This window comes from Anser cygnoides, chromosome 10 (genome assembly GCF_040182565.1).
Source record: "Anser cygnoides isolate HZ-2024a breed goose chromosome 10, Taihu_goose_T2T_genome, whole genome shotgun sequence".
Lineage (NCBI taxonomy): Eukaryota > Metazoa > Chordata > Aves > Anseriformes > Anatidae > Anser > Anser cygnoides.
The window spans coordinates 6,435,627-6,458,675 of NC_089882.1; the positions used below are offsets into that span (position 1 = coordinate 6,435,627).

Sequence of the window (23,049 nt, forward strand, 5' to 3'; positions counted from 1 at the left end):
CAAGCAGAAAATGCTGATTGTTCCCAGCCAGACCTGAATTCTGAGGCTGTGCTTTGACGATACACTGTTTGACTTCATGACTTATATTGTCAGACCCGAAATGCATCAGCCATGAGCCATTATAAGCTGTCCGCTGGTACAGATTCATGGTATGCTTTTTTAACCAGCATAGCCTTAGTCTGTAAGACTTCATCTGAGCGGATGAAGCTATTCAGCTTCAGATCTGGTGTTATCTGTCATACTGGTGCAGGCAGAAAGCTGGCATAGGATCAGTCTCTTGTGCTTTGGCTGCTGGAAGGAGTACGAGTTGTGTCCTGATTTGCTCTTTGCTGGTGTTTGGGTCTGGCATTGATGATCTCATTACCACAAATGTGTTTTTTTGTCTTGGGCCTCAGCACCTCTGGGGAATCGTTCTGAGCAGGGAGGATCCTCTGCATTGATGTGGAGCGTCTTGGCATGGCTCCTGGTCTAGCTTCCAGCTTTGGGTACCTGAAGTGCTGTAGGTGACGAGCATAGCAGGGCTGTGTTGGCTGCTGTGACTCTTCTGCCACGTTTTGGTCCTGAAGATCGTGGTAAGGCATGCTGACTGCACCTTCCGTGGTCCTTTTGTACTAGGGAAAGAAAAAAATATGTTTAATAGCATAGTAAAATGCTCAGTGTGGATAAGGTGCGTTACAGTTTTCATGTAGGTTACACGTTCGGGTTAAATGATCGCAGGTGGGAGGATTTAAAGCTCCGTCCCCTGTTTCCAGTGGAGACAGTCTAAAGGTCTAATTGATAAACCGTGGCACTGAGTGTGTTAATCTGTCATCGATAGTACGCAGCGTGGATATTATTCATTTTCTCCTTCCTCCATAGACTGCTTTTTTTGGAGACGGGAATCTAAATCAAAGTGTGCATGCGCGTGTGGGAGGCGAGGGCACGCAACTTTCTGCTGGAGCCGGGAACAGCCATCGCGCCCGGTGGGATGCGGGCCTCGCTCCCCTCAGGTCCTCGTGGGCCGAGGAATGCGGCGCGGCTTTCTCTGCGTGCCTTTCTCAAACCCACCGGATCGTTTCGTGCTCCGGGCAGCTGGCTGCGGAAAGGCTGGTCCAGCTGCAAGATCGGCGTGTGCGTCTCGTGCCCTGACGCGGGTCCGTCAAAGAGCTGGGACCTCGCACGACCTGGGAATAGGAACGTTTTTGTACAGCATCGCCCCGAGGAGTAGCTGCAAGGAGGGAAGTGGTGGATGCGAGGAGCAGTTCTCCGTGGACACGCTCGGCTCACGCATGATCTGACTTACTGTCGTGTGCTGCATATTAACGTTGCCCAACAACCCCAAGTGCTGTGGGGCTCTGTTTTGGCTGAATTATTAGGTCTCTGAAAACAATGCCTGTGACCCGAGACCCCAGAGGGATGAAAGGTGTCAGGGAACGTGCTGTGGGCTGGATGAATTATTTTGGTTGTCTCTATCCAGGCTTTGCGCTCGGGTACCTCTGCCGTAACTCCAGGCCGGTTCGCTGCTGGTTATCAATCAGGTGTCGCTTGTGCTCTGGCTACTGCAAGGCCCCCTCCGCTTCAGGACTGTGGATTACTCACACAGCTTCACTGGTGATGCTTCTGCGTGTGGGGCTGCTCCTTTCCTCCCTGCCTCCCCAGGCCTGAAGGAGCAGGCTTCTTCCAGGGTCCCTCAGTGAGAATCAAAGCAGTTCGTGATGCTTGTGGGAAGTCCCGCCTGCACGCAACGGTGGCAGCGGGGTAAAAAATAGGATTTGCAGCGTGCTCCTGTGTTCGTTAGGTGAAGGACGCAATCTCAGTGTTCTTTGTTACGCGTGTGTCTTTTTGGCCGTGTAATTCTTTCTACCAGGAAACCCACTGACCTATTTTGTGGGCTTTCAGATGGTTCTGTAGGTTAGTGGGTTTTAATTCCACAATGTAGGTCACTTGCAAGGTGTGCTGGCGTTTCGTAACACGCAGCTCTGACCTGAAATAAGACTCACACAAACTACAGATGTGGCTGTGTCTTGCAGCAGCACTTCACATCTCTTCGCACTGTCCTTCCCAAGGCAGAAGGAGAAATTTGGGCATTTTTGCTCAAATACTCATATCCTGAATATTCATCCCTACCATAAGCAGGTGTCCAGGATTAGATGGTATAACAGAAAGGAGGTGAAAATGCCTGTTTCGCTTATGTAAGTCCCTTTTGCAGGTTACATCTGCTAACTACAGTGATTTTCCTGTATATCAACCACAGCTCGATTCGCTCTTTTTCGTTATGTCTGGAGGTGTGACCAAATCCTCAGCACTGTTCTTCCAATAAGCCAGCTATTAATTAGGAACGTGTTCTTTGGAGAAGACTGCTAATTGGTACGCCAACAAATTCACTGTCTGTTAAACACTGGGAAAATTGTAATTCTGTGTGGCTCAACTAAAAGGAGGAAAAGCTTCATTTCTTGCTGGCCTAGAGTGTTTTGTTTGACTGCTCACTAACTCGGTATCTTCAGAGGTGGATCTTAACTCCTTAAAAGAAACGAAACCAACTGGATAAAATCGGACCCCGTTTGAGTTTGACAGTGTTTTATTATTGAAGGTGCTGCCCGTGTTTCTGAAAGTGAAAAGTAAACCCACGGTTAATCTTCCGTTAACAAGCAGTACTGGATTTACATGAGGAAAAGGGGTTGTGCGGATTTGAGGTTCAGATCCTGAAACCAGGAGGCCTGATCTGGAGAAGTATGGTGTCTTGCTTGGGGCGCTGGTCTGTGATTGCAGAGTAACAGTCTGTGCTGCGAGGGTCAGAACAGTAAAATGTGAAATTAGGTACCGCAGAAGCAGAAGTCTTCTGACTTTTAAATGGATTTTAACTTTGGCTGATGTACATTTTGAACCTCCATCGTTGAGCGCTTTGCTGAGAGCTGGGCTGTTCCGTGTTTAAGCACAGCGCGTGCTTTTTGTCAGTTGCGATACGGAGGTGCCAACTTCCAGAAGTCCAACTTAGGGCTTGGGTATCTCCAGGAGTTCCAGAAACTCCAGCGTGAGGATCTTATCAGACTTGTTGGAGTCCCTTTAGGGGTAAGTGAGGAGTAAATATTTAGATGTGTTTTTCTTTAGATGTGTTTTCTGAAGCAGATTGTTCGTTGGGATTTCAGAGTTGTGATGGATTGCGTGTAACGTGCAGAGGTGCTAAGTGAGACAAAATGTCTTGCCTGAGATAAAGCTGCCTGCTTCAGATTTATATTGTTGGGCAGACAAATGCGAGACTGATTATAATCAGAAATTTTTCCTCAGCTAAATTATTTTTGTGCAGGTGGAGCGATGTCTGGGTAATTCATGTGCAATTTAACGTAGTCAAATCGCAGAAGTGGACCTACGATGTGGGAGGACTGTGTTAGAAACTCGATCAGAACGTTTTTGGACGGGGTTTAGTGCCCATGTCCTGTTCCTGCTGCAGAATGTGCAGCATTTCTGAAATCACAGGGGTAGTGCATAATCGAATAGATCCCTCCTTTTCCTTTTTTCCATGTTATTACCAATGTAGTAGATAAATGAGAAAGATCTGTATGTGCTCACTTCGGTTTGCAGGTGTCAGTGGGGATAATACCGCATTAGTGTCATGTGAGCCTGTGTCCAAGGAGCTGGAACTCACCTCTTCGCAAATCAGGTAGCTAAATACCCTCCAGGTTCCCTTCTTTGGTCTGCGTGGCTGTATTCGCCGTCTGTGTTTTTGCTTGACCAAGTAAATTATGCCTGTAGTAGGTGTTTCATTCCTCTTTTTAAAAACAAACAGAAAACCCAACACCACCAAAAGACCTGGATTAGCATAAGGACATAAATCTTTCTTGTCCTGGTTGAACAAAGCGTACATATATATGTCGGGGTTGCTGGAAACGCGTGTTTCTGCGGAAACATTTGGCTCTAATTGTGTGCCTTGGAGCTCTTATTCTGAAAGCGCTTCCACCGTTTTCCCGAAGTGGTACGAGCACTTTCTCTTCCCGAGATGAGATTTCAATAAAGGAGGCAATACATTGATGGACGATGGCCCCGTGATGGAGTCAATCAGCCGGTGCAGTCATTTGTCTCCTGGGGATAGCAGGGTAGAGCACATCATTAGCATCGGCAGGAGAGGCTCTCCTCTGTGATGCTAATCCAGCCAGGGAGCTCGCTGGTGCCTGTTTGCTGCTATTACTGAGTTATTACAGGTGCCGTATGGAGAAGGGAGGGGAAACAGCCATTGCCAGTTGTTATCTGCAGCAGGCACGGGTGTGTGGTTCAGCCTAACAAAAATATTAAATACGCCTTATGAGATGTTTCCAGTTCAGCATGTTATTAGCTATAGGGAAACCTACAGCAGATAAAACTTTGTCACAACAATTGAGACTTATTTGGGGGGGAATTATGTGCATCTTGTTGTTCTTACACACCTGTTCTGAAGGAACTGTAGGACTGGGGTTCTGCTTTTGTCTAAGAAGTGAAGTATAGAAGGAGCAAGAAGGACCTTTTAAAAAGTTACTGGGTTTTGTCTTTTGCCTCACTGCAGTAGGAAGATAAAGCAGGACTAATTTATCTGCTTCAGGTGCATCTTCTGCAGCGAGACTTGTGTTGTCAGTGAGAGTGGTACTTTACGATTCGATCAAATATCGCGTGTGCTGCTTACACGTGAAGTTATGGTGTAAAATTGTCAACATCCCCGACGTGGAACAGCTGAGTGCCCGTAAAGCTTTATCGTGTCGCCGAGGAGTTGTAGCCTGCGTAACTCTGGTAATCTTGTCCAGTGAGAAATGATCGCTGGAAAATTGTCAGCAATTCAGGCGGCTGCAACTGGAATGGACTTCTTCGGTGAATAGAGCCAGGCTCCTAAAAGCTCCTCTCCTCGGTTATTTATTTATTTCTATTATAATCGGTGGCACAAATCGTTGGTGGTTTTTCCAGTGGTTTATAAACCCTAAAACGTCTTTGGAAAAAAGTAGCTGCGTGGGATTTCTCCCACCCTCGGAAGTGCGAAGAAAACGTCAGAGGAGGAGCGTGCCAGCACCTTTAGCGCTGAGCACAGCTGCGAGATGTGCTCTGGTAGGGGCTTCTTCCCTCACACGTACCTCGTGTGGCTTTACGGTAGGGAGTCGGTCTCTTCGTGCTTAATCTCCGCTCGGCTTGCTGGTAGCAGAGCTCCCCGGTTTTGCAGGGAATATCTGCTCGCTTGGATTCAAGGATGGCGTGTCTTACTGGGAGGAAAACCACTGGGAGCGAAGCCTGCGGATCCCAGAGAAGGTTATTCTGGTCGGATGGAGCCAAAGCGCTTGGTGGGCGCTTGGAGAGGCTGCGGGGTTGCGCTGTGGTTTCTCGTGGGGCTGTGCTGAGCGACGTGGGCTGCTCCCGCCATGGCTCCTGGCTCTCAGCAGCATAAAGGCTGTGGCAGGGACGCTTGCCAGGAGCCAGCCCGGGCTTTCCTGAGGCACAGGAGCTGTCCCCAGGGTGCAGGAGCTATCCCCAGCTGTGGCAGGTGTCTGCAGGGAACCACTCACCTCCGCGGGCATGGGAGTGCCTGGGGTAATTCCCGTGTGAGATGCAGGGCTGGGCGTTTTGCGTGAGTAGTGCCTGGGTGTCCGGAGCTGTTTGCTTGCCACGTGACACAAAACGAAACCGAAATCGGCAGGAATGGTGGCAGAGGCATGGCTGAGCCGGGAGGGTGAGGCGGGGCGGCTGGGTCCCTCTCCTTTTCCCCTTTAGCTCCCGGTCACATCACAGGTAGGTGATGGCGTGCTTTGGCTTACCTGCCTGTCGAGCGGATGTAATTACAACTCCCCCCGCATACGGCTTACAGGAGGCGAAGTCAATTTTTGGAAAACGCGACAAAATCCGGAAACGTTTTCCCAAAAACTGCACGTGGAGTCAGACTTCAGAACAAGTCTTCTGATTTCTAAACGGCGCAGAGGCGGTCGTTCCGAACAGGAGCACGCGCAGCAAGAAATTGAATGAGGATGCAGCTGCGAGATGGTTCCTGGAACGAGGTGGGCAGGCTTCGTCCACTGCTTCGCCGTCATAAACGGTGACGTCTTCGCTCCTCGGCTCCGGTGAAACCTCACAGCTGCCTCCCGCACGGCTACCAGAGGCACGGCACCATTAGAGTTGCATAACTTCACATGTGGGCTAGCAGAGCGAGGAGCATGCTCAGCTGTGGGTGTAGGAATATAGTACTCTGGGAGCAATTAAGAGTCATTAACTCCAAGTACTTGTTAGCGGACGTGACGCAAGTTAGTTGCAAGTTGCTTAACTTCTGAGGTCAAGATGAGCTCAGGCATCTCCGGTGAGCGCGGTTAGTGCCCCTGAGGCTGGGGGGCTGTGACACCAGGGCTCCAACTGCGAAACCCCGAGGTTTGTTACATGACTGACGTGGAACGGCAGCTTCACAGCACCGCTGCGAGCTGGGACCGCGCGTTTGCATTGAGAAGTGCGGACCCGTGGGTTCCTAGCTTGTGTCTCCTGTGTTGAAGCGTGCTGGGAATTTACAGCGCTGTGCTGGGACTCGCTGTTATTCAACCGGCGTTCAAAGAAGCGATAGCGAAACTTCGTAATAAACAACAGCCTCCTTACCTGGGTGAAGAGGATGATGATTTTTTTCCCAATGACAAATTAACCAACTGATACTAAAGCCGACAACGAACAGAGCGGTAGAGCATCATGCCCACATGCCTACTCTAAATGCATAGGAGATGGCACCTTAATATTCAGTGTCTGCATTTATAACGATTTAAACATGAGGACAGTCTCACCACCTGTGCTTGGAAGACTCACGCTTGTGCCAGATGTCAGTCATGGAAAGCAGTCCATAATAAGGTACGCGTTACGTTTCTCTGCCAGTTCTCAGATTTTTTTCTGATGTGTAGGGATAACACTTAGCAGTACCTGGGTTTTGTTTCCATCTCTTTAGACTTTCCCCTCTTGCCTTTTTTTGCACTGTAAACCAGGCACTCTGAATTCAAAGTTAGGAGGTTGTACAGCTGTGTACTACGCTTGCTTGTTTCTAAAAGCCTGTCACAAGTAGGAGTGGCTTTTTTTTTTTTTGACGTGAAGGTATATAGCGTCAGGAGCATGCTTATTTAGTCACGGGTGTGGGAATCCAGAGTGCTGCTCTGAAATTAGTTTAATAACAGCTGGTGGCTTTATTTCTGAACGTGCTAGCATTTGAAACTTCATGGTGGTTCGGCAGGTAGCTGACACATGCGGAGAACGTGACCTTTTGTTGTTCACACAGGATTTTTCTGAATCATGTCCAGGGGCTGCAGAAGTGAGGGCAGCGCTTGGCTGTCAGTTGCAGGAGCTGGGTTAGGCGTCTGAGACTGACACTTTGAGAAGGATGGGAGTAAGATGACATTAAACTTGAGCAAGATCACAAAGAACAACTGCGTTTTTTCCAGGACTATTTTTTTTTTTCTAGAGAGTGTTTTTTAATAGATAAAAAAGAATTGAGAAATGAATTGTATTGTATAAAGCCTGAAATGAGGCTCTGGGGAAGAGTTCTGTGCCCCTTTGAGCAGAGAACTCCTTCAGATTTCTCGTTGCTTTCCTTGTCCTGGTAGTCTCTGAAGTTAGGACAGTGCTGAGACCGATAAAACTTTCTTTTTTTAATTTAAACATGTCATAGGTAGCAATCGAACCCAACCCAGATGATTTCTTGTTACGAAGTGGAAGAAAACAAAGTGCATGCTGCATTATGTTCACAAAATAAGGCACGGTCCTAGCTTGTGATGAGTCTCATCTGTCAAAAGTTTCTTCTTTCTGCTGCTGAGTAAAGTTCTTGGGTTTTGATCTTAACGTATAAAGACCATATTCCTTCTCCTGAGTTGTATCTATGCCTTTCCTCGTTTAGGTGGCAGGTGAGCGGTAGGTATGATGAGTAAACTGTCAGCAGCACGCTGCTTTTCCTTGCTTCTCCTTCCTTTATCTTCAGTAGCTCAAAGCAGAGCTCCTCCTGGAAGAATTTCTGGCTCAAGGCGGAAAAAAAGCTTTCTTACCAGTTCTGAACTGCTGGGGCTATTGTGTTTTTTGAGATCCTATTCATCTCTTCACAAAAGTTTTACAAGTACATCTTGAATCATGCGTAGCCTGAAGAATACCCCAGGGGCAGGGTGGCACAAATAGCTGTTTTCTTGGGCTGCTCTGGTGTGTGGCTTATGTCGTGCTGAGTGGACGGGCAGGACTGATGTTCATTTAGTGCTGGCCTAGGAGTTTTCCCAATCTCAAGCTGAGCATTTATCTTGGTAAAACTTAGCGTGCTGTTAAGCAAGACCGTGCAAATATATTTTGACTTCAGCTTTTAGTTTGTGAAAAGGTTGTGGGTCTCTCACCTTTCAAAAATTGGGCAGTTACACCCATTGGAGTCTTACATGTCAAATGAAATCCTATTGTAAGGAAAACACTTTCTGGTTAATAATTACATTAGTTAATATATAATTTTCTATCTCACTAGTTTTCTGAAAAAAAAAGGTCTCGTATTCAGTGGTTGTTAGCAGGGAGAGCAAAAATGCGAGCAATATATCAACATTGTTTTTATTAAAAATAAACTTAGCTTTTCGTACTGCAGGAAAATAAATTCTTGTGCTCAAAACATGCAGCAAAAGCAATCCCATGAAAATCAATTAGAATAATAGAGTACAGCCATTGCAAAATATCATTACAATAGTTAAGTAATTATCCCACTGCATGACTTAGCAAGAGGGATAAATAATGCATGCAGAATTGTGTTGGAGCTTGCGAGGGAGCTTCACGCTGGCAGAGCGGGTGGAAAGGGCAGACAGAGCGCTTCCAGGGAGGGGGCTGCTGGGTCCAGTGGATGCTGATGATTGAGATCTTGTAGTGCCTGTGATAAGTAAGATGCAAAAGAGACACAGTTTTAGATGTTTCTCACTGGTTTTGAGATAACCTTGAGGAGGAAGTCTGTCTTTGCTGCGTTAACCAATGTACCTGGTGTGGCGTGTTGGAGGAAAAAGTGCATTCCAAAAAAAAAAAAGTAATACGAAATTTCATTTCAGACTAGTTTTAGCTCAGAATATGTTGAGGATTTGTCTGGTGAGTGTGCTTTGCGACAGCCCTCTGGCCTGGAAAGAAGGAATGAAGCAGTGCCTGCAGGACCAGAGCAGAGCCCGCGTGGTGCCGCAGTGCTGAGCAGGTCGCGGGGATGCTCGGCTGTGGAAGGAGAGCACGGGCAGGGACAGTGGAACCAGCAACCTGCAGGAGCCGGCTTTGCTTCTTGTAGAAGGTAGCGAGGGGTAGAAACCCCTGACAGGGCACTGTGTTGGGGTGCAGATTGCCACCAGCTGGCCCAACTCTGTGTCATCTGGGTGAGCAGTTGCTTTCAGCTTCTTGCTTTACTTTTCTACGTTTCGCCTGGTGAAGCTGTGGGGCCGGTCAGCAGGATCACTAGCCGTTTTTTTCAGCCTTATTCCAGGGCTGATAAGGGTTTTTTTTTTTTTCTTCCTTTTGTTAGGAACTGAATACTCTGAATCTGTCAGTTGCTGTCAGAGGATCGTACTTTGGGTTGTTAAACTACTGGAAGCAGTTTGAACCATTGCAGATGAATTATGCTGAACAACAGTATAATTAATGGTTATATTATATAATGTCATCTGCAAGCTTATAAAAATAGCAGGTAAGGTGAAAAGAAATGTCCTCTTGAGGGAAATTGTCCTTACGGCCCCGTGCAGTTCCCGCACAGCCTGAGGCACGCGGCGTATTTAAAGGGCGCTGCGTTTCTGCCTGGGGCTGTTACGATTTCAGGGCAGGATGTGGTCCCACCTATGTGATCTTTAGCTTCTGCTGTTCCAGGAAAAGGCATGTGAACGAGACCAGCCACCACACGTGGCTTTTTGTGAAGCTGACAAAGACTTTGGTGGTATTGACAGAGGTATTGTGGCTACTCCCCAGGAAATGGAGCTACCAGGACAGATTTTTTTGCTGTTACGTTGGTTCCATCACGAGACGCGTGGTAGCAGCTTGTAGTGCCTTTCCCCTTCCCCTCTTTGATACCTTTCCCACCAGCACAGGATCAAACCAAGAATCCTGCCCACTTGTTGGATCTATTCGTTGCTTTTGTAATTGCAGAAGCCTTCCATTATTGTGTAATTACAGATAGCACGTGAAACAAATCTTCAGGCTGAGGTTCATCAGCGTTTTCGTGGTTGCGTTCGGAATAGAAATTTCGGGGAAATTGTACAATAGCCTTGTGCTGTGCATTACTAGTAAAGCTGCACCACTTGTGTTTTTGGGGAAGCCAAAATGGTGATTGAGATTTCCAAAGTAGCTGCTGTTCTGTCGTGAGCTCAGACCTGCTGGGAAAAGCTACGTATTGCAGCTGGACAACGAATGAGACCGTGCGCCTCAGGTGTGCCTTGTCGGTATCAGACTGGGGGTGTGATGCTTTCAGGTTAGCAGTATTTTACTTCTGTGACTGTCCAGGGGACACGGATCAAAATCCCGAGTTGCTGCTGTAATTCTGAACGAGTTTGATGAAAGATTAACGCCATTATTCCGTTTGCTGACTTCAGTTGTCTGAACCGTACTCAACAACACTTGAAAACGTTTTTTCGTCTTAAAGAAAAAAAGGGGAGAGTTATGCTGGTACGTAACTTGATAAAGGTTTCTAAAAATGGCACTTTATCAAATGTATTGATTGATTATTCACAAAGTGAATCCCGTGCCTAAAAAGAGCAACTTTCTGTTAAAACGTGCTACTGCTGCTAAGCACGTTTGAGACTGCCTGCCCTCCAGTTTCGCATCTACACGGATTCCCCGAGTGTTAGTTTGTTCAATATTCACTGCCGCTGACCTTGGATAATTAAGAAGAAAGTCTGCTGTTCGGAGGAGATAAATGCAGCTTCTGTGTGGAACGTGGCTGATTAGCTCAGCTGGGGAAGCGTAGTTTCTGCGGGCCCTGGCAGGATGGATGCTGCCTCTGCAGAACTCGGCATCCCTCCCTCTTCTGCTCCCCGACGCGGCGTGAAGATGCTGGGGGAAGTCCCCCAGGGCTCCAGAATCTGAACTGTGCGACGAGCTTCTTCCCCTTAGTTAATACAAGCTGCTTTTACTTACTGAACTGCTCGGCTGTTCTCAGGGCAAACACAGGGCTGCTGTTGTACGCTGAATCGGGCTCGAGATCTGGGCAGCGGGGTGGCCGGAGCAGATGCTGGAGCACGTGCGCTTCTTCCAAAGCAGCGCCACTCCTGGTACGCTCCTTAAGGTACGTGCTTGTTTGCAGAGGACTGCAGTGTCCTAAACATCTCCGTGATGATCACTCGCTCGTTTGCGTGGTATTTTGGTGGGCTTTTTGCTTAGGGTAGGATTTTCACTCGAGATACTGAACTGTACTTGCAGGGCGTAGCGCTCCGGAGGTGGAGGCGGCTAACAAGGTTGCATTTCTGGGGGGGTTTCTGGTCTCACTGATTCAATGAAACCATCTTAGCACTAGGAGAAACTAGGCAAACCTTAAAAGCAACTTTAAAAGTGTAGCTGCATCCATGCTGGATTTTTGTAGCTGGTGTCAACCACTCTCCTGTACATTCTTGAGAGACAGAACTGCGGTGGTAAGTTGTGGATTTTGCTGGGGTGTCTTTTGGTTATCCGCAGTGGGACGCTGTTCCTGATGGGATCTTCGGGTGCTGATGCAGTGTCTGTAGTTACCAGGAAGATTCGGGATGGCATGCAGTTTTTACAAACTCTTGGCTTCTGAAACCAAATCTGTAGCCTTGAAAATCTTGGGGACTTTGTAATCTTCCCTTCTGCAAGGGTATTATTTATTTGGGAAATTGCATAACACTTGTTATGCAAGCAGTCTCTTTTCAGCCACTGTGTAAAGTTTATTATGGAGAAAAATGTAATACATTTTTTAAAAAAAATCAGGCATCAAGTGGCACAAATTAAATCCCACAACTGAAATCTTTTAAAGAAGAGGGGCTTTAAGGAAGGTTGCCTTCTGTTTATTGCAGAAGTGAGGCAGAACGGGACGCAGCTCTAACTTCCACACCTGTTTCCACAAAGAAGTTCACTTCCCACTGTGCATCCAGTTCTGAGAAATGGTGATTAAGCGGACGGGCTGTGTCGCAGGCAAAATCAACACAGGGCTGCTAAACTGATCCGTGTTTTTTCCTGGAATGTTTTTAGTAAACAAAAGTTTATGTTAAATACGTGCCTACCTTACTTTATGGCATTTCACTTAAGGATTTGCTGCTTACGGTAATTTCTGGGTCCGTATTCACATGCCTGTGCGTGTCCTGAAACAACTCATTTTGTAGGCTGGGTACCCGATATGCAGTTCTCCTTTTCCTTTGCAAACTGCTGCACGGTTTTGTTTTCAAGTTTCCCCGAGAATCCGGATTACCAGCAGCAGCAGCAAATACTGTGGGCAGTGACTGCTGCTGGGGTTGCAGGAGGACACTCTCACATTGTCCCCTTTGCAGCCATTGTCCCCTCAGCGGGCTTGTGCAAGACTTGGCTGCCTCTGAATTCACCGGGATCTGGCTGGAGGAGGTTGGCGTTGGAGGAGTGGCTACTGAGGAACGTTTTGGCCGGTACAGCCAGCGCTCTGGAGAAGGAGGGGGTAGATAACACGCCTAGCTGCTTTCCAGCTTACCTTGGTGGCTTACCAGGTGGCTCTGGGCCACATGGTGGCCTTACAGATTTTATGTTCAAACTAGGTTTTCCTTCAGTGTATCTGTTTAATTCAGAAAGGTTTGTTTAATGCAATGTAGCCGAGTAGAAGACTTAGTCACTCAAACAAAAGAGGCTTAAAACAAAGCTGCTGTCACAGCCACTGACTCCTTTTTCTCCCCGTGTGTTGCTGTCTGTTGAGAGCTTTCAAACTTTCCTCCAGCACAGGAGATCCGTACCCCTTAACTTCGTCAGTGGAACCTGTCGCACAGAAACAGCAGATGAGTGCGTTTGTGAAACTACCCTGGTGGTTTTGTTTGTTTATGAAGCAGTACAAAATAATTTGTGGAAGGCTCGGGTCCTCGTTTTGCAGTGGGCTCTGCACAGGCATACTGCTGCTGGTGGTGAGCAGGCCGGCTTCGTTAGACTTGACGTTTTAATGTTCTTTATATAAACTTACTTTATGTCACCACATATCAGTTGTTAAAATGATGGCTTTTAAGAGACAACGTCTGTTAACATTAAAAAGCGACTTTTTTCTGAAAGCTTTTTATGTACGAGAAGCACCTTACCTTAATGACTTCTTTCTGTTAGGGACTTCGATGGGAGCCTGTGTCTGTTTTGGTAAAACTCTTGTTACAGCTGTTACTTCAAACACCTTTACTTAAGAGGAAGAAGGAGTGCCCCAGAGTGGACAAAGGTGTCCACCAACATGTGCATGTGGACGGTTGGCGTCTCCAAGCTGTGTCCCCGTCCTTACAGCAGGGTCACCATCAAGCTTATGTTTTCTCCTCCCCGCTTGTATCCCACCACAACACAACCAGAGCTGCTTTTCCATCTGCTAATGCCGCATGTAGACCTGGTGGGATGTTTGTTTTATGAACAAAGCCAGCAGCAGGGGAAGCAGTGGCTCAAGGTAAGCCTCCACGTGGGGGGATGACCTCTTGCTAGACGGTGCCTGCACTGCCCAGCCTCTAACACGTTCCTGCCTACGTCCACACCGTGTCCATCGCTGGTTTTGCTAAGCTTGGGGGGAAGAAAAAAAGAGAGAGTGCTGAGGTGTGGATACCTGCCAGGCACGGCTGAAAGGGCTGAGGATTTTTCAGCCACCACTGCAGCATGGCTGAAGTTCAGATGAGGCAGAGGGGTCGTTAGCTCGTGTTCCGCAATAACCCTTCTTTAAATGTTTTGTCTTGACTCCCAGGGTGGGTGTTGCAGAGTTTTTAAGCTGCCAGCTCTGCTGCTGTTCCTGCTCCGGCTCTGCTGCAGCTCCTGCTCCGGCTCCCCTCGCTGGGAAGGGGGTTACACGTGCCGAGCCCCGCAGGGCTGTTGGTTGGGTGCAGGTGATGGAAGAGCGTTGCTCAGGCCGAGGCTGTATCCGTGCAGTGAAGTCAAACCACGGTTGCAGACCAGCTCTTGACGATGTTAAGGGCAGAGCAGCACGGGCTGGCAGCAAGGATACGTGTGCCTTCCTGCGAGCATAATTCCCATTTAAACCTGTGCTGCGGCACTCGCCACCAAGCTCTCACCGCTCGCTTTGCCCCACGTGATAGCTTTGGCTTTCCCTCGCTGGACGAAACGTGACGGTGAGTTTGAACTCTGGACCGTGGCACAGGCCTGGCTGCGTGCCCGTGCCCCGCTGTGGGTGGTGACACCGGCTAGTGCGGGCGCTGCCGTGTCACCGGAGGGCCCTGGGGCTAAGATGTGCCAAATCCCAGCCCTGCAGCTTTTTGCTGCTGCTTTAGCCTGTTACAACACCCCGAGCAGCACAGGCGTCTTCTATATCCTGCAGTCGTGTTTCTGCCTTAGGTGTGCCTGAGGTCAGGAGAACTGTACCCCTGGATTCACACCTTGATGCGGGCACAGAGGTCTGAAAAGAAGGGGAATGAGACCTGTACTCTGTCAAAAATCTGGTGTTCTGTGGAAGTCCTCACAGAAGAGCTGTACCGTTAATGTAAAAATGAGGGTATTTGGTAGCCAGCCTTCCTGCTGCAAATGAGTCTGCTTGAAAGGTTTGCCGTGTTGCTCTTCTTTCAGTCCTAATCCTGCAGGAGCGCAGTCCTTTGCCTGCACGAATGGTTCCCTTGCAGCTGGTGGCACTGATACCCAGAGGTAAAGCTCCAGTAGGGGATGGATCATCTGAAGCACCGCTGAGGTGTAGGTGTCAGTAACCAGAGCCTTCTTGGTGCTTGCAGCAGCAGCAGAGACCTGGGTCTGGCACTTTGTAAGAGGTAGCATCAGGCTCCCTGGGTGTGACACAGGGCTCAGACTGTGTAACTCTTGGTAGCTGCGCCCTCTTCGCTTCTGTTACTTTTTTTGTCAGCTCAATCTGACACTTTGGTAAAAAAAAAAAAAAACAGGTTATTTTTTTAAAGCAGCTTGGGAGGTGGTTTTCCACCTTCTCATTAAAAGCTGCGAGAGTCCTCGCCCGAGTCGGGCAGGGAGCAGCCCCCTGGGCTCAGGGCAGCGCTGTGCGCGGCGGGGCCGCGGGAGCGGCTGGCCGCAGAGGGAGTTTGTTGGTTTTGGACGAGGCCGCTCGCCCTGCGCCGCAGCGACCAGCGAGGAGCCCGTGCTGCTCGGCCTGCTACCGGGGGAGGGAAGAAGCTGAATAAACAGGGAAGCTGTGAAATAAACAGAAACAAAACCAAACCTAGCCCCTGCGTAGGGGAGCGCGTCCTGGAGGGAGTGAGGCGGCTGTTCCAAAGTCAGGCTTTATTCTGTTAAAGAGAGGCGCGTAAAAGCTTTCTGCTTTTGTTTCTGTGCCGTAAAGATGACTTCCATTCATTTTTCTGTGTTACTTTTGGGGTTTCTTTTGAGGAAATTCACCTGCAAAGCGAACGGCTCTTTTTTGCAGTTGTTCCTGCAGTGTTTACTGAAGGCGGCTGCTGCAGCCTTTTCTGCTTTGTGCACCCCCGGCGCTCCTGGGAGAGGTCATAATTTCTGAGCAGTGAATTTAAACCTACGCCGTTTTCTAAGTTACAGCATCTTCATAGAGTCAGTGGTGTAGACTTCTGGGGTTTGGGGTCAGGCTGGAAATCCTCGTGTCGGGGCGGTCCTGTCCCTGTACTAGCAAAAGGCTTGATTCGAATTCTGTGACTTACCGCCACTGAGAGTCACCCCGGGGATTAATAACGGACAAGATAACGAGGAAATACCTTCTGCTTTTCTTCTAGATGGCTTGTCACTAAATTATGCTAATCCAGTAACTTCTGCTCTTTTTCAGTCCCCGGCTTTGGTGCCGCGTGGGGTTACGAACTCCCTAGGAAGTGGTTGCTGCAGTCACTCCACGCTGTTTGGTGCAGCGCACTTGAGTAAAAACACGGTTCTGTTTTTAGCTTGCTTTTACTTGGAAATTCTGCTGGTAAGCAATTAGCTGCACAAATCCAGGAAGAAATTAGAGGAGGAAGCAGTGTAAAATGGTAGTATCTCACTGACTCATTTCTGCAAATCTGTAGCGGCAAGTAGTATCTCTAATCTTGGAGATGTGCATCTCTGATGTGGTGTAATCCCGGGGTTCAGAAAGCCTTCATAGATCTGCTGCTGCTGTAGTCACCCTCGAGCAAGTCACTGTTTGTCACAGCTTCGTCACGGTTAGGTGGAAACGAACCTAACCTTGATGCACATACGCGCGACTGAGGTGCCTGGATGTCGTGGTGCCGGGAGCCGGCAGTCTGACATCAGCTGTAAGAAATTCTCGGTGCGTGTGGGCAGCGGGGGATGGCCGGGGGTCGTAAAGGACGCGCCACGTGCTGCTCTTGGGCTCTCTGGTCGCGTTGTGCTGTACAGAGGAAGTGAAACTTCAGATGTATTTTGTGTATCCTTTTCTTCCATTTCCAAGAAAGATCTCCCCCGGCGTCCGTATTTCGTTCATCCTACAAACAGGTTTCACTTTCCTGACGCTTTTTAGGTGGGCACAACAGTAAATGTGCACCCATCTGCTGTTAGCACGTTGTCTGGTATTTCCTTTTGCCCCCGGTTGTGTATTCAGCTTGTAAGAGGGAACAGCAGGATTTACAGGGCTGATGTATTGCCCCACACTGGAAAAGGGCCGTGTATGTTTCGTATACAGAATGTACCGATGCCTCGTCTCTGCCTGCCATAACCAAGTGCCTGGCATAAGAAAAGTTCAGCGGCAGCTCCTTCATACAGTGAGCACCACTTTTTGAGCTCTCGCTACCCCAATTTTGTTAGCAGAGGATGGGCTACGTGGCAAAAGGAGTTACTCAACCCCAGCATCCTGACTTTCAGGTCCCGAGGCAGCGCAAGGTGTGCGCGGGAGCGCCCGGCGCTAGCCGGGGCTCGGTGACGCCGACCCCAAACCCGAAGCCCGAGGAGCGTGCGGGGCGCTGGCGCTGCCCTTCCCCTGGCGCTCGCCTCTCGGGATGCAGGCGGCGGGAGGCACCCGGCGGCGTCCTCCCCGGCACCGCGGGAGCTTCGGGAAGCCGGCGGCCGCTGCAGATGACATCTTGCATTAGGCTGACGGTCCCACACGCGCTGCGGGTCGGGCGCGCTGCCAAACGCTCAGCCGGCGGGGGGGGGGAAAGCATCAGGAATCCCAATAATCCCCACGTCGGTCGCCGTGCGGTCCTTGGTCAGCGGAGGCCGAGCGAGCGAGCTGTGGAGAGATTGTGGGTATTAAGTGGGACGGGTAATGAAAGGCTATCCCGGCGTTGATGTGAGGCTCTTTAAATGGAAAATGACTCGAAAATGATGGTGCCAGGGTGGTTGGAGTGATTCGCGGCTGGCACAGGTTCATGGCTTAACTGGTAGTTTTCAGCGAGGCTGACCACTTCTTTAGGATGGAGCACCGGGGGAAAGAAAAAAAGAACTTAACTGAATTTGCTTTCTTTCCCTCCTTGGGGCCCAGAAGGAGGGCAGCTCGAGATTTTTTTCCGTCTGTGCGTATACAAATACACGCAGGCTGTGCAAGCGTGTGTGAGGCTGCAGCGCAGTAGTCAGCAGGATGGTAAATAACTGACGTTGTGCTCAAAACGAGGAGAAAGGCAGTGTTTTAGGTTCGAGGCTATCTGAGGGCTTTATTTAAAAGGGATAGTTTTGTCTGGACAAGCAGTTATGATTGTTATCTGCCGATCAGAAGTTGACTTGTAGAGGACTCGGAAACGTTTCTGTTGTTTTAATCAACTGCTCCCAGCTTTTTGTTGTGTGGGATAGCGCTCTGCTGGCTCCATTCGGGGAGGTAATTGAGTTTCCTTATCCTGGGGGGTGTGTTAGGCACATGTAGGCATCAGCACTGCTGCTCCAAGTGAGGAATCGCTTGTTTATTTTCCTAAGGCTTTTCTAGTTAGGGTGAGAAACTGAGCTGAGGTCAGCTCCTTCAGAGCCCAGGAGTAATAATTGTGAAAACACAAGTTTTTCTGCTGCTTTGCATTTCACGCAGGTGCCTGAATGTCAGCTGCTGATTGCAGCTGAGCACCCGATTTCTCTCTGGTCTTCCTCCGGCAGAAACACGTGTGCAGGGCAGGGACTGCAGTGCCTCGTGCCACCTGGCTGGGGCTGCAGCTGAGCTTTCGGACACCAGAAACCAGCCTGCTACGTCTGCCCTGCCACCGCGTGCCGGCCAGCCCCTCGCCGATGTCCAAGGACTCTTAAAACGTCACCTAATGTGAGAGGAAATCCTGCCATTGATGTTCCTCTACAAAAAGGTCTACCTCGCTGGCAAAGCTCCACGTCCCTCGTTGAGGTGAAGCCTGCGGTTTCTGATGTAGCTGAATTAAAATTTCTGCCTTGCTCAGCCGGCTCTTTTTTTTATTGCATCCCTGGAGATTCAGAGCCTATTGAGACTCTTCGGCATCTGTTGTAGAACAGGTAGTTTCTCATTTTGCTTCTGTGGGAATTTAGGCTGGCTGGTAAGTGATAGAGAAGCGTTTTCCCCAGGTGTACGCTGTTCCAGTGTCGTGCCAGTGCGGTACAACCTTGTTCTGAGCAACTCGCGCATCCCTGCATTGCCACGTGGCTCTGCAACACAGCTACTCCGTAGACGTTTTGTGCTTGCTTTTAAGCAAAGCTCTCGTGCTTCTCTGTCGGGGGGATAGGTGTTCAGAGTGTCTGCATTTCTCACAGACTAAGTGCTGTGCGAGTTTAGGCGTTATGCTTTCCAACAGCGACTGCAAACCACGTCCCATAGTTCTTGCTAGTGCCCATCGCTCCCAGGTTTGCAGGCTGGTTCAGTCCTGCCGCTGCTTGTCTTAGGACAGCAATTGAAAGGGTGGTGGCGATGGCCAAAAAATAAAAAATAGATCACCTTGCATCAGAGCTGATTTACAGGAGGATAGGCTCTACGTTTTACAGTTTCAGTCCCAAAGTTTATAAATTCCCATCATTTGAGGGTTTAAAGTTTACCCTCCTTTTTCTAATAGAAATTACGAATGTTTGGAATGTGTTGTCAAAAGTACAAAATCTGCACCGATACTGGTGTGCAACTTGTAAGCCTTAAAATGCTGTTCAGCACTAGCTGTGCAACAGGTTTTTAGGTGGCATTGAAGTATTGTTTTTTGCAGATACAGATTAGAGCATGTTAACTTTTCTTCTCATCTAAAAAATATTATTAGGCATTGGATATCCGATACATACTCAAATTTTGAGGTGCTTGAGGATGTTCAGAGAAAATGCTGTTAGAACGTGTGTTCCGGTAAGAGAAAAACGTGCGTCGTTATTTCTGCTTACATGACAGCGTGCTTTTAAGAAGGATGCTTTTGGAAAAGTATTCTACACAGAGACTTTTGGGGATGGGAGCAACTTCAGAACTGGGTGTATTTGTTGTGGTTTTAGAGAATAGTCTATCACATCTCAGGACTTCAGGTAGTAAATTTGACCGCCGAATCTGTATTTATTTATTTATTTATTTTTTAGGGACCTCACTTTATCAGCATTTCTTTCCTTTTCCTTGCTTGCAGCTTTTTCAAGTTTGGTCTCATTCCTGCTGCTTTTTTTTTTTCCTTCTTCCACATCCCCGGGTGGGGAAGCTGCCTGCTGCGTGTAGCTGGGGGTTGGTTTGGTTTTCCTCTCGGTGGATGGGCTGTGGGAGCGGGGACGAGGAGCTGGTGACATCCATGTGAATCCATCATTCAGCTGCTGCTGAAGGCAATCCCCACCCGAGGCTGAAGAACCGTCAGGCTAACCTTGGCTTTCAATTAGCACGAAACAAGAAATGTCTCAAAGCCTCGAGGCAGATGCTCCTGGATGGGACATGTCAAGCTAAATTAAATGATGATCTGTACTTGACAATTTCCACTTACACTCAAGGTTTCAGTGTCAGAAACTGAAATATGTATTAGCGGGGGTTACAAAACGCTTTTGTAGTACCAAGTCTGGTATTCCTGGTTTTTGGCTTCAAGTAGGGTTGCTAAAATTACTGCTTTCCTCAAATTCTCATTGTTTCAATCCATAATACAATTGAGTGGTTGTTCTGGGGAATCTGCATGTTAAATTTTCATCTGACTCGTTTATACTTTGTTGCTGCCAAATGCACCTTGTTGCTAAATAGGAAGTTTGAGACTTTGGCTTTCTGCAGGATTATACATAGCTTAATAAAGAGCCAAACGGGAAGAAGTATTCAAGGAATTGTTGTAAATCTGAGTATTTTATCATATGAATCTTGGTTGCTGCCACCTTCATGAACTGTTTTCAAACTTTTCCTAGTGTGAGCAGCTTATTTTTGACAAGTGAGTGAAATCGCTTTAGTTTTATCATCGTTTTGGTGGTGGTAGGCAAGTAAGCTTTGTGCTGGTATCAGTGAATTTTCCATAACAATTTTGTAAGTCCTTGTAAATCGTAGGTTTACAATCGATAGTTTGGTATTGCCGTTTTGCAATCAAGTGTGCCTGCAGATGAAGACACCAGAAGCAACTGAGCAACAATAAATTGTGCTGTGCCGCTCTACAGCCTGATGCTGGCCGGAGTTTTCGGTGGTGGGTTAACAAGTACCTGAAGCTCAGCACATCAGCAAAAGGGGCAACAGCCTGGTGAGGGGGGCTGCAAGCAGAGTCTAAAAGTAAAGCTTGTGCAGTGCTTGCAACGTAAGAGTAAGTGTGTTGGTGAGCAAAGAAAATACCTTCACAATCTCAGGGCCATCTTCTTGAGTTCAGCTTTGGTCTGATCTTCACAGCTGCATCTAACTTCATACAAACTCCCTTGTGGATTTTTTTTATTGCAAATTTTGCAGGAGAGATTGTGCTCTTTTTTTTTCCTAAATTCATATTTTAAAATCTGCCATTAAAAAACCCTAACCTTAGTGGAAGAATAATTTTTGTGTAAAATAGAGAAAGAAAGCACCTGAGAAGCTGTAGTTCTGGTTGTCTGCTTTTGTCTGAGGTTTTCTAAGTGGACACGAATCAGCAGTAGCTTTACAACGTTCGCCTAGTGAAGCGTGATGCCTTCTTCTGCACCTTGATTTAATTAGAAATGCCTAAAATCTTTACGGGGGGAATAGATGTGTTTGAGCAGGTCTCCATTAAGACAAAAAGTGTGCTTAAAAGATAAAATTGGGGGGGTGTTTTTGCCAAACCTTACTTCATTTCACAATAGTTTAGGGGTGCATTCTGAACTTGGTGTTCAGGGAAACGTCCTTTATTTTGTAACGAATGAAGAAGATGGTCATTCAGCCTGCCCCATCCTGAAAAGATGTTCCCATGAGAAGTAACTTCAAGAAACTAACGTGGCTACTTTTCCTCCACAATCTGGTACCAAACAAGCCTGAAGAACAACTAGTGCTCAGCTCTTCCTCGTGGCATGTAGCGGTTTGTAGTTAAGTAGCCGCAAGGAAGGAATTTTGCTCTCAGAAGTGCAGTTTTGCAGAAGACCTTGTAAGGCTGCCTCGCTGCTCTTGTGTCTGCAAGAGGAGCTCGTGTTTGCCGCTCCCACGTGCTCAGTGCTGTGAGCTCTGTCACTTGTTCTAAGTATGGGAAACTTCAGAGGAAACTGAGGGGGGGACTCTTCTGAGGCCTTTTGCCATGGCTTATATAAAATATTACTTGAAGGACTTTAATTTCTTGCCTGTCCCATGTATTTCTTTAAGGATGCCAGGTCTGCCCTGTTTCAGGAGCCAGAGTGTAGATGGAGGTGGGTGCAACTGGTTCAGTAGAAGCGCTCTGCAGAGGCATATCAGAAACCTTTAAACTTTTTTTTTTTTGGTGTTTAGTACCTAGAGTATGTCTGTGGAAAGGACACAGGACAAAGCACAGCCTCAGTGTTCCGTTACAGGTGTTACTGTTCCTTGGTTCTCTGGCATCAGCATTTACCCTAGTCAAAATCCTGCAGTCCAGAACATGCACACCATACACTCTTAGTCATAGTTTTGTATTTTTTTTCATAGGGGTGTGCAGCAGAGAAGTAAAAGGGCACGGGGCAGTAATGCTGGCAAGCAGAGCCCGTGAGGTTGGGTAAAGATCCAAGTTTATGATTGCTCCCTGGCTCAGTACATTTTAACCAGAGAGTCTCTTCTGTGATTTATCACTTTCCCTTTAAAGAAGGAAGCTTTGTGCCAGTCCTGTACACTCACAATAAAGCAGACCGTGGTGCTTCCCCAGTGAAGAATATCCCAAGAAACACCCCATATCCCCGCTCTCTGGCTTTAACCTCGCAGCTGGTTATTCCTGGGGGCATTTCTGGGTTGGTGATGAGTGCTCCAGAAGTGGCCGGATGAAAAGCCTTGGTCTTCAAACAATGCCGGGCTGCTTTGGGAGGCTTCTGCTGAAGAAAATCCACCACACGAGCACATCTGGTGCAGCTGCACGTTCCCATCCCCATCGACCCAACAGCTTCAGGAGAGCTCCGGGCTGGGGACTTGCTTCTGGCTGGTGCTCCTCCAGCTCTTACAGTGTGCCGTGCAAGCACGGCATTAGGCATATTTTATTTAATTTGGTGCAAGGTTAATGCTGCCGATTGTTTCCACATTTGGATTTGCGGTGGTGCCCGTGCAACTGATTACATGAAATGGTATTTGCAGCTTCCAGCTTTGTCCTGTGCTACAGTGAGCGTTTTGAGGAATTTGTGACCACTCGCAGCTTTACCATGGGAAAGCTCTAGTCAAATGCTTCCAAAACCACCTTCTGGCCCTCATTTTAGTCTACTTTGCAATGGGATTCTATGAAATAGTGCTATGATTTGTACATAAACCCAAATAATTAGGAATAAACAATGTTGAGACTCATGGTAACATGCAAGAATTGGGTATTTTTTTTGCAGGCATCATTGAAAGAGCCTCAAATAGCAGAGAGTGCTAGCTGGGCTGCAGCTGGCTGCTCCCTGCAAATGCTTCCTTCAGCAATACTTGCGTTTTATTTAATAACTTTATATTATTAATTAAAAAAGGGAGGTGGGGAATTGGAAAAAAAGCAGCTTTCCCCAGTAAGAGGCAGGGGAGCTAGCAGCTTTGTGAGACCACTGAATAATTAAGTACTGCTAATAATTTCAAACTTC

The 23,049-nt window shown here is 47.9% G+C and overlaps 1 protein-coding gene across 2 annotated transcripts in view; it reads left to right on the top strand.

Annotated features, from left to right (window-relative positions):
* The window catches only part of RYBP (RING1 and YY1 binding protein), a 44,599-nt gene that overhangs the window by 6,388 nt on the left and 15,162 nt on the right, over window positions 1–23,049 (top strand). Inside the window, exon 1 of one of the 2 annotated variants that reach the window (XM_048068538.2) lies at window positions 5,317–6,807. The exons of the other annotated variant lie outside the window; for it this stretch is intronic. Coding sequence (XP_047924495.1) covers window positions 6,728–6,807 — 80 coding nt within the window. The 5' untranslated portion in view covers window positions 5,317–6,727. Of the gene's footprint in view, window positions 1–5,316; window positions 6,808–23,049 lie in introns of those variants that run through there. 2 annotated transcript variants of the gene reach the window in all.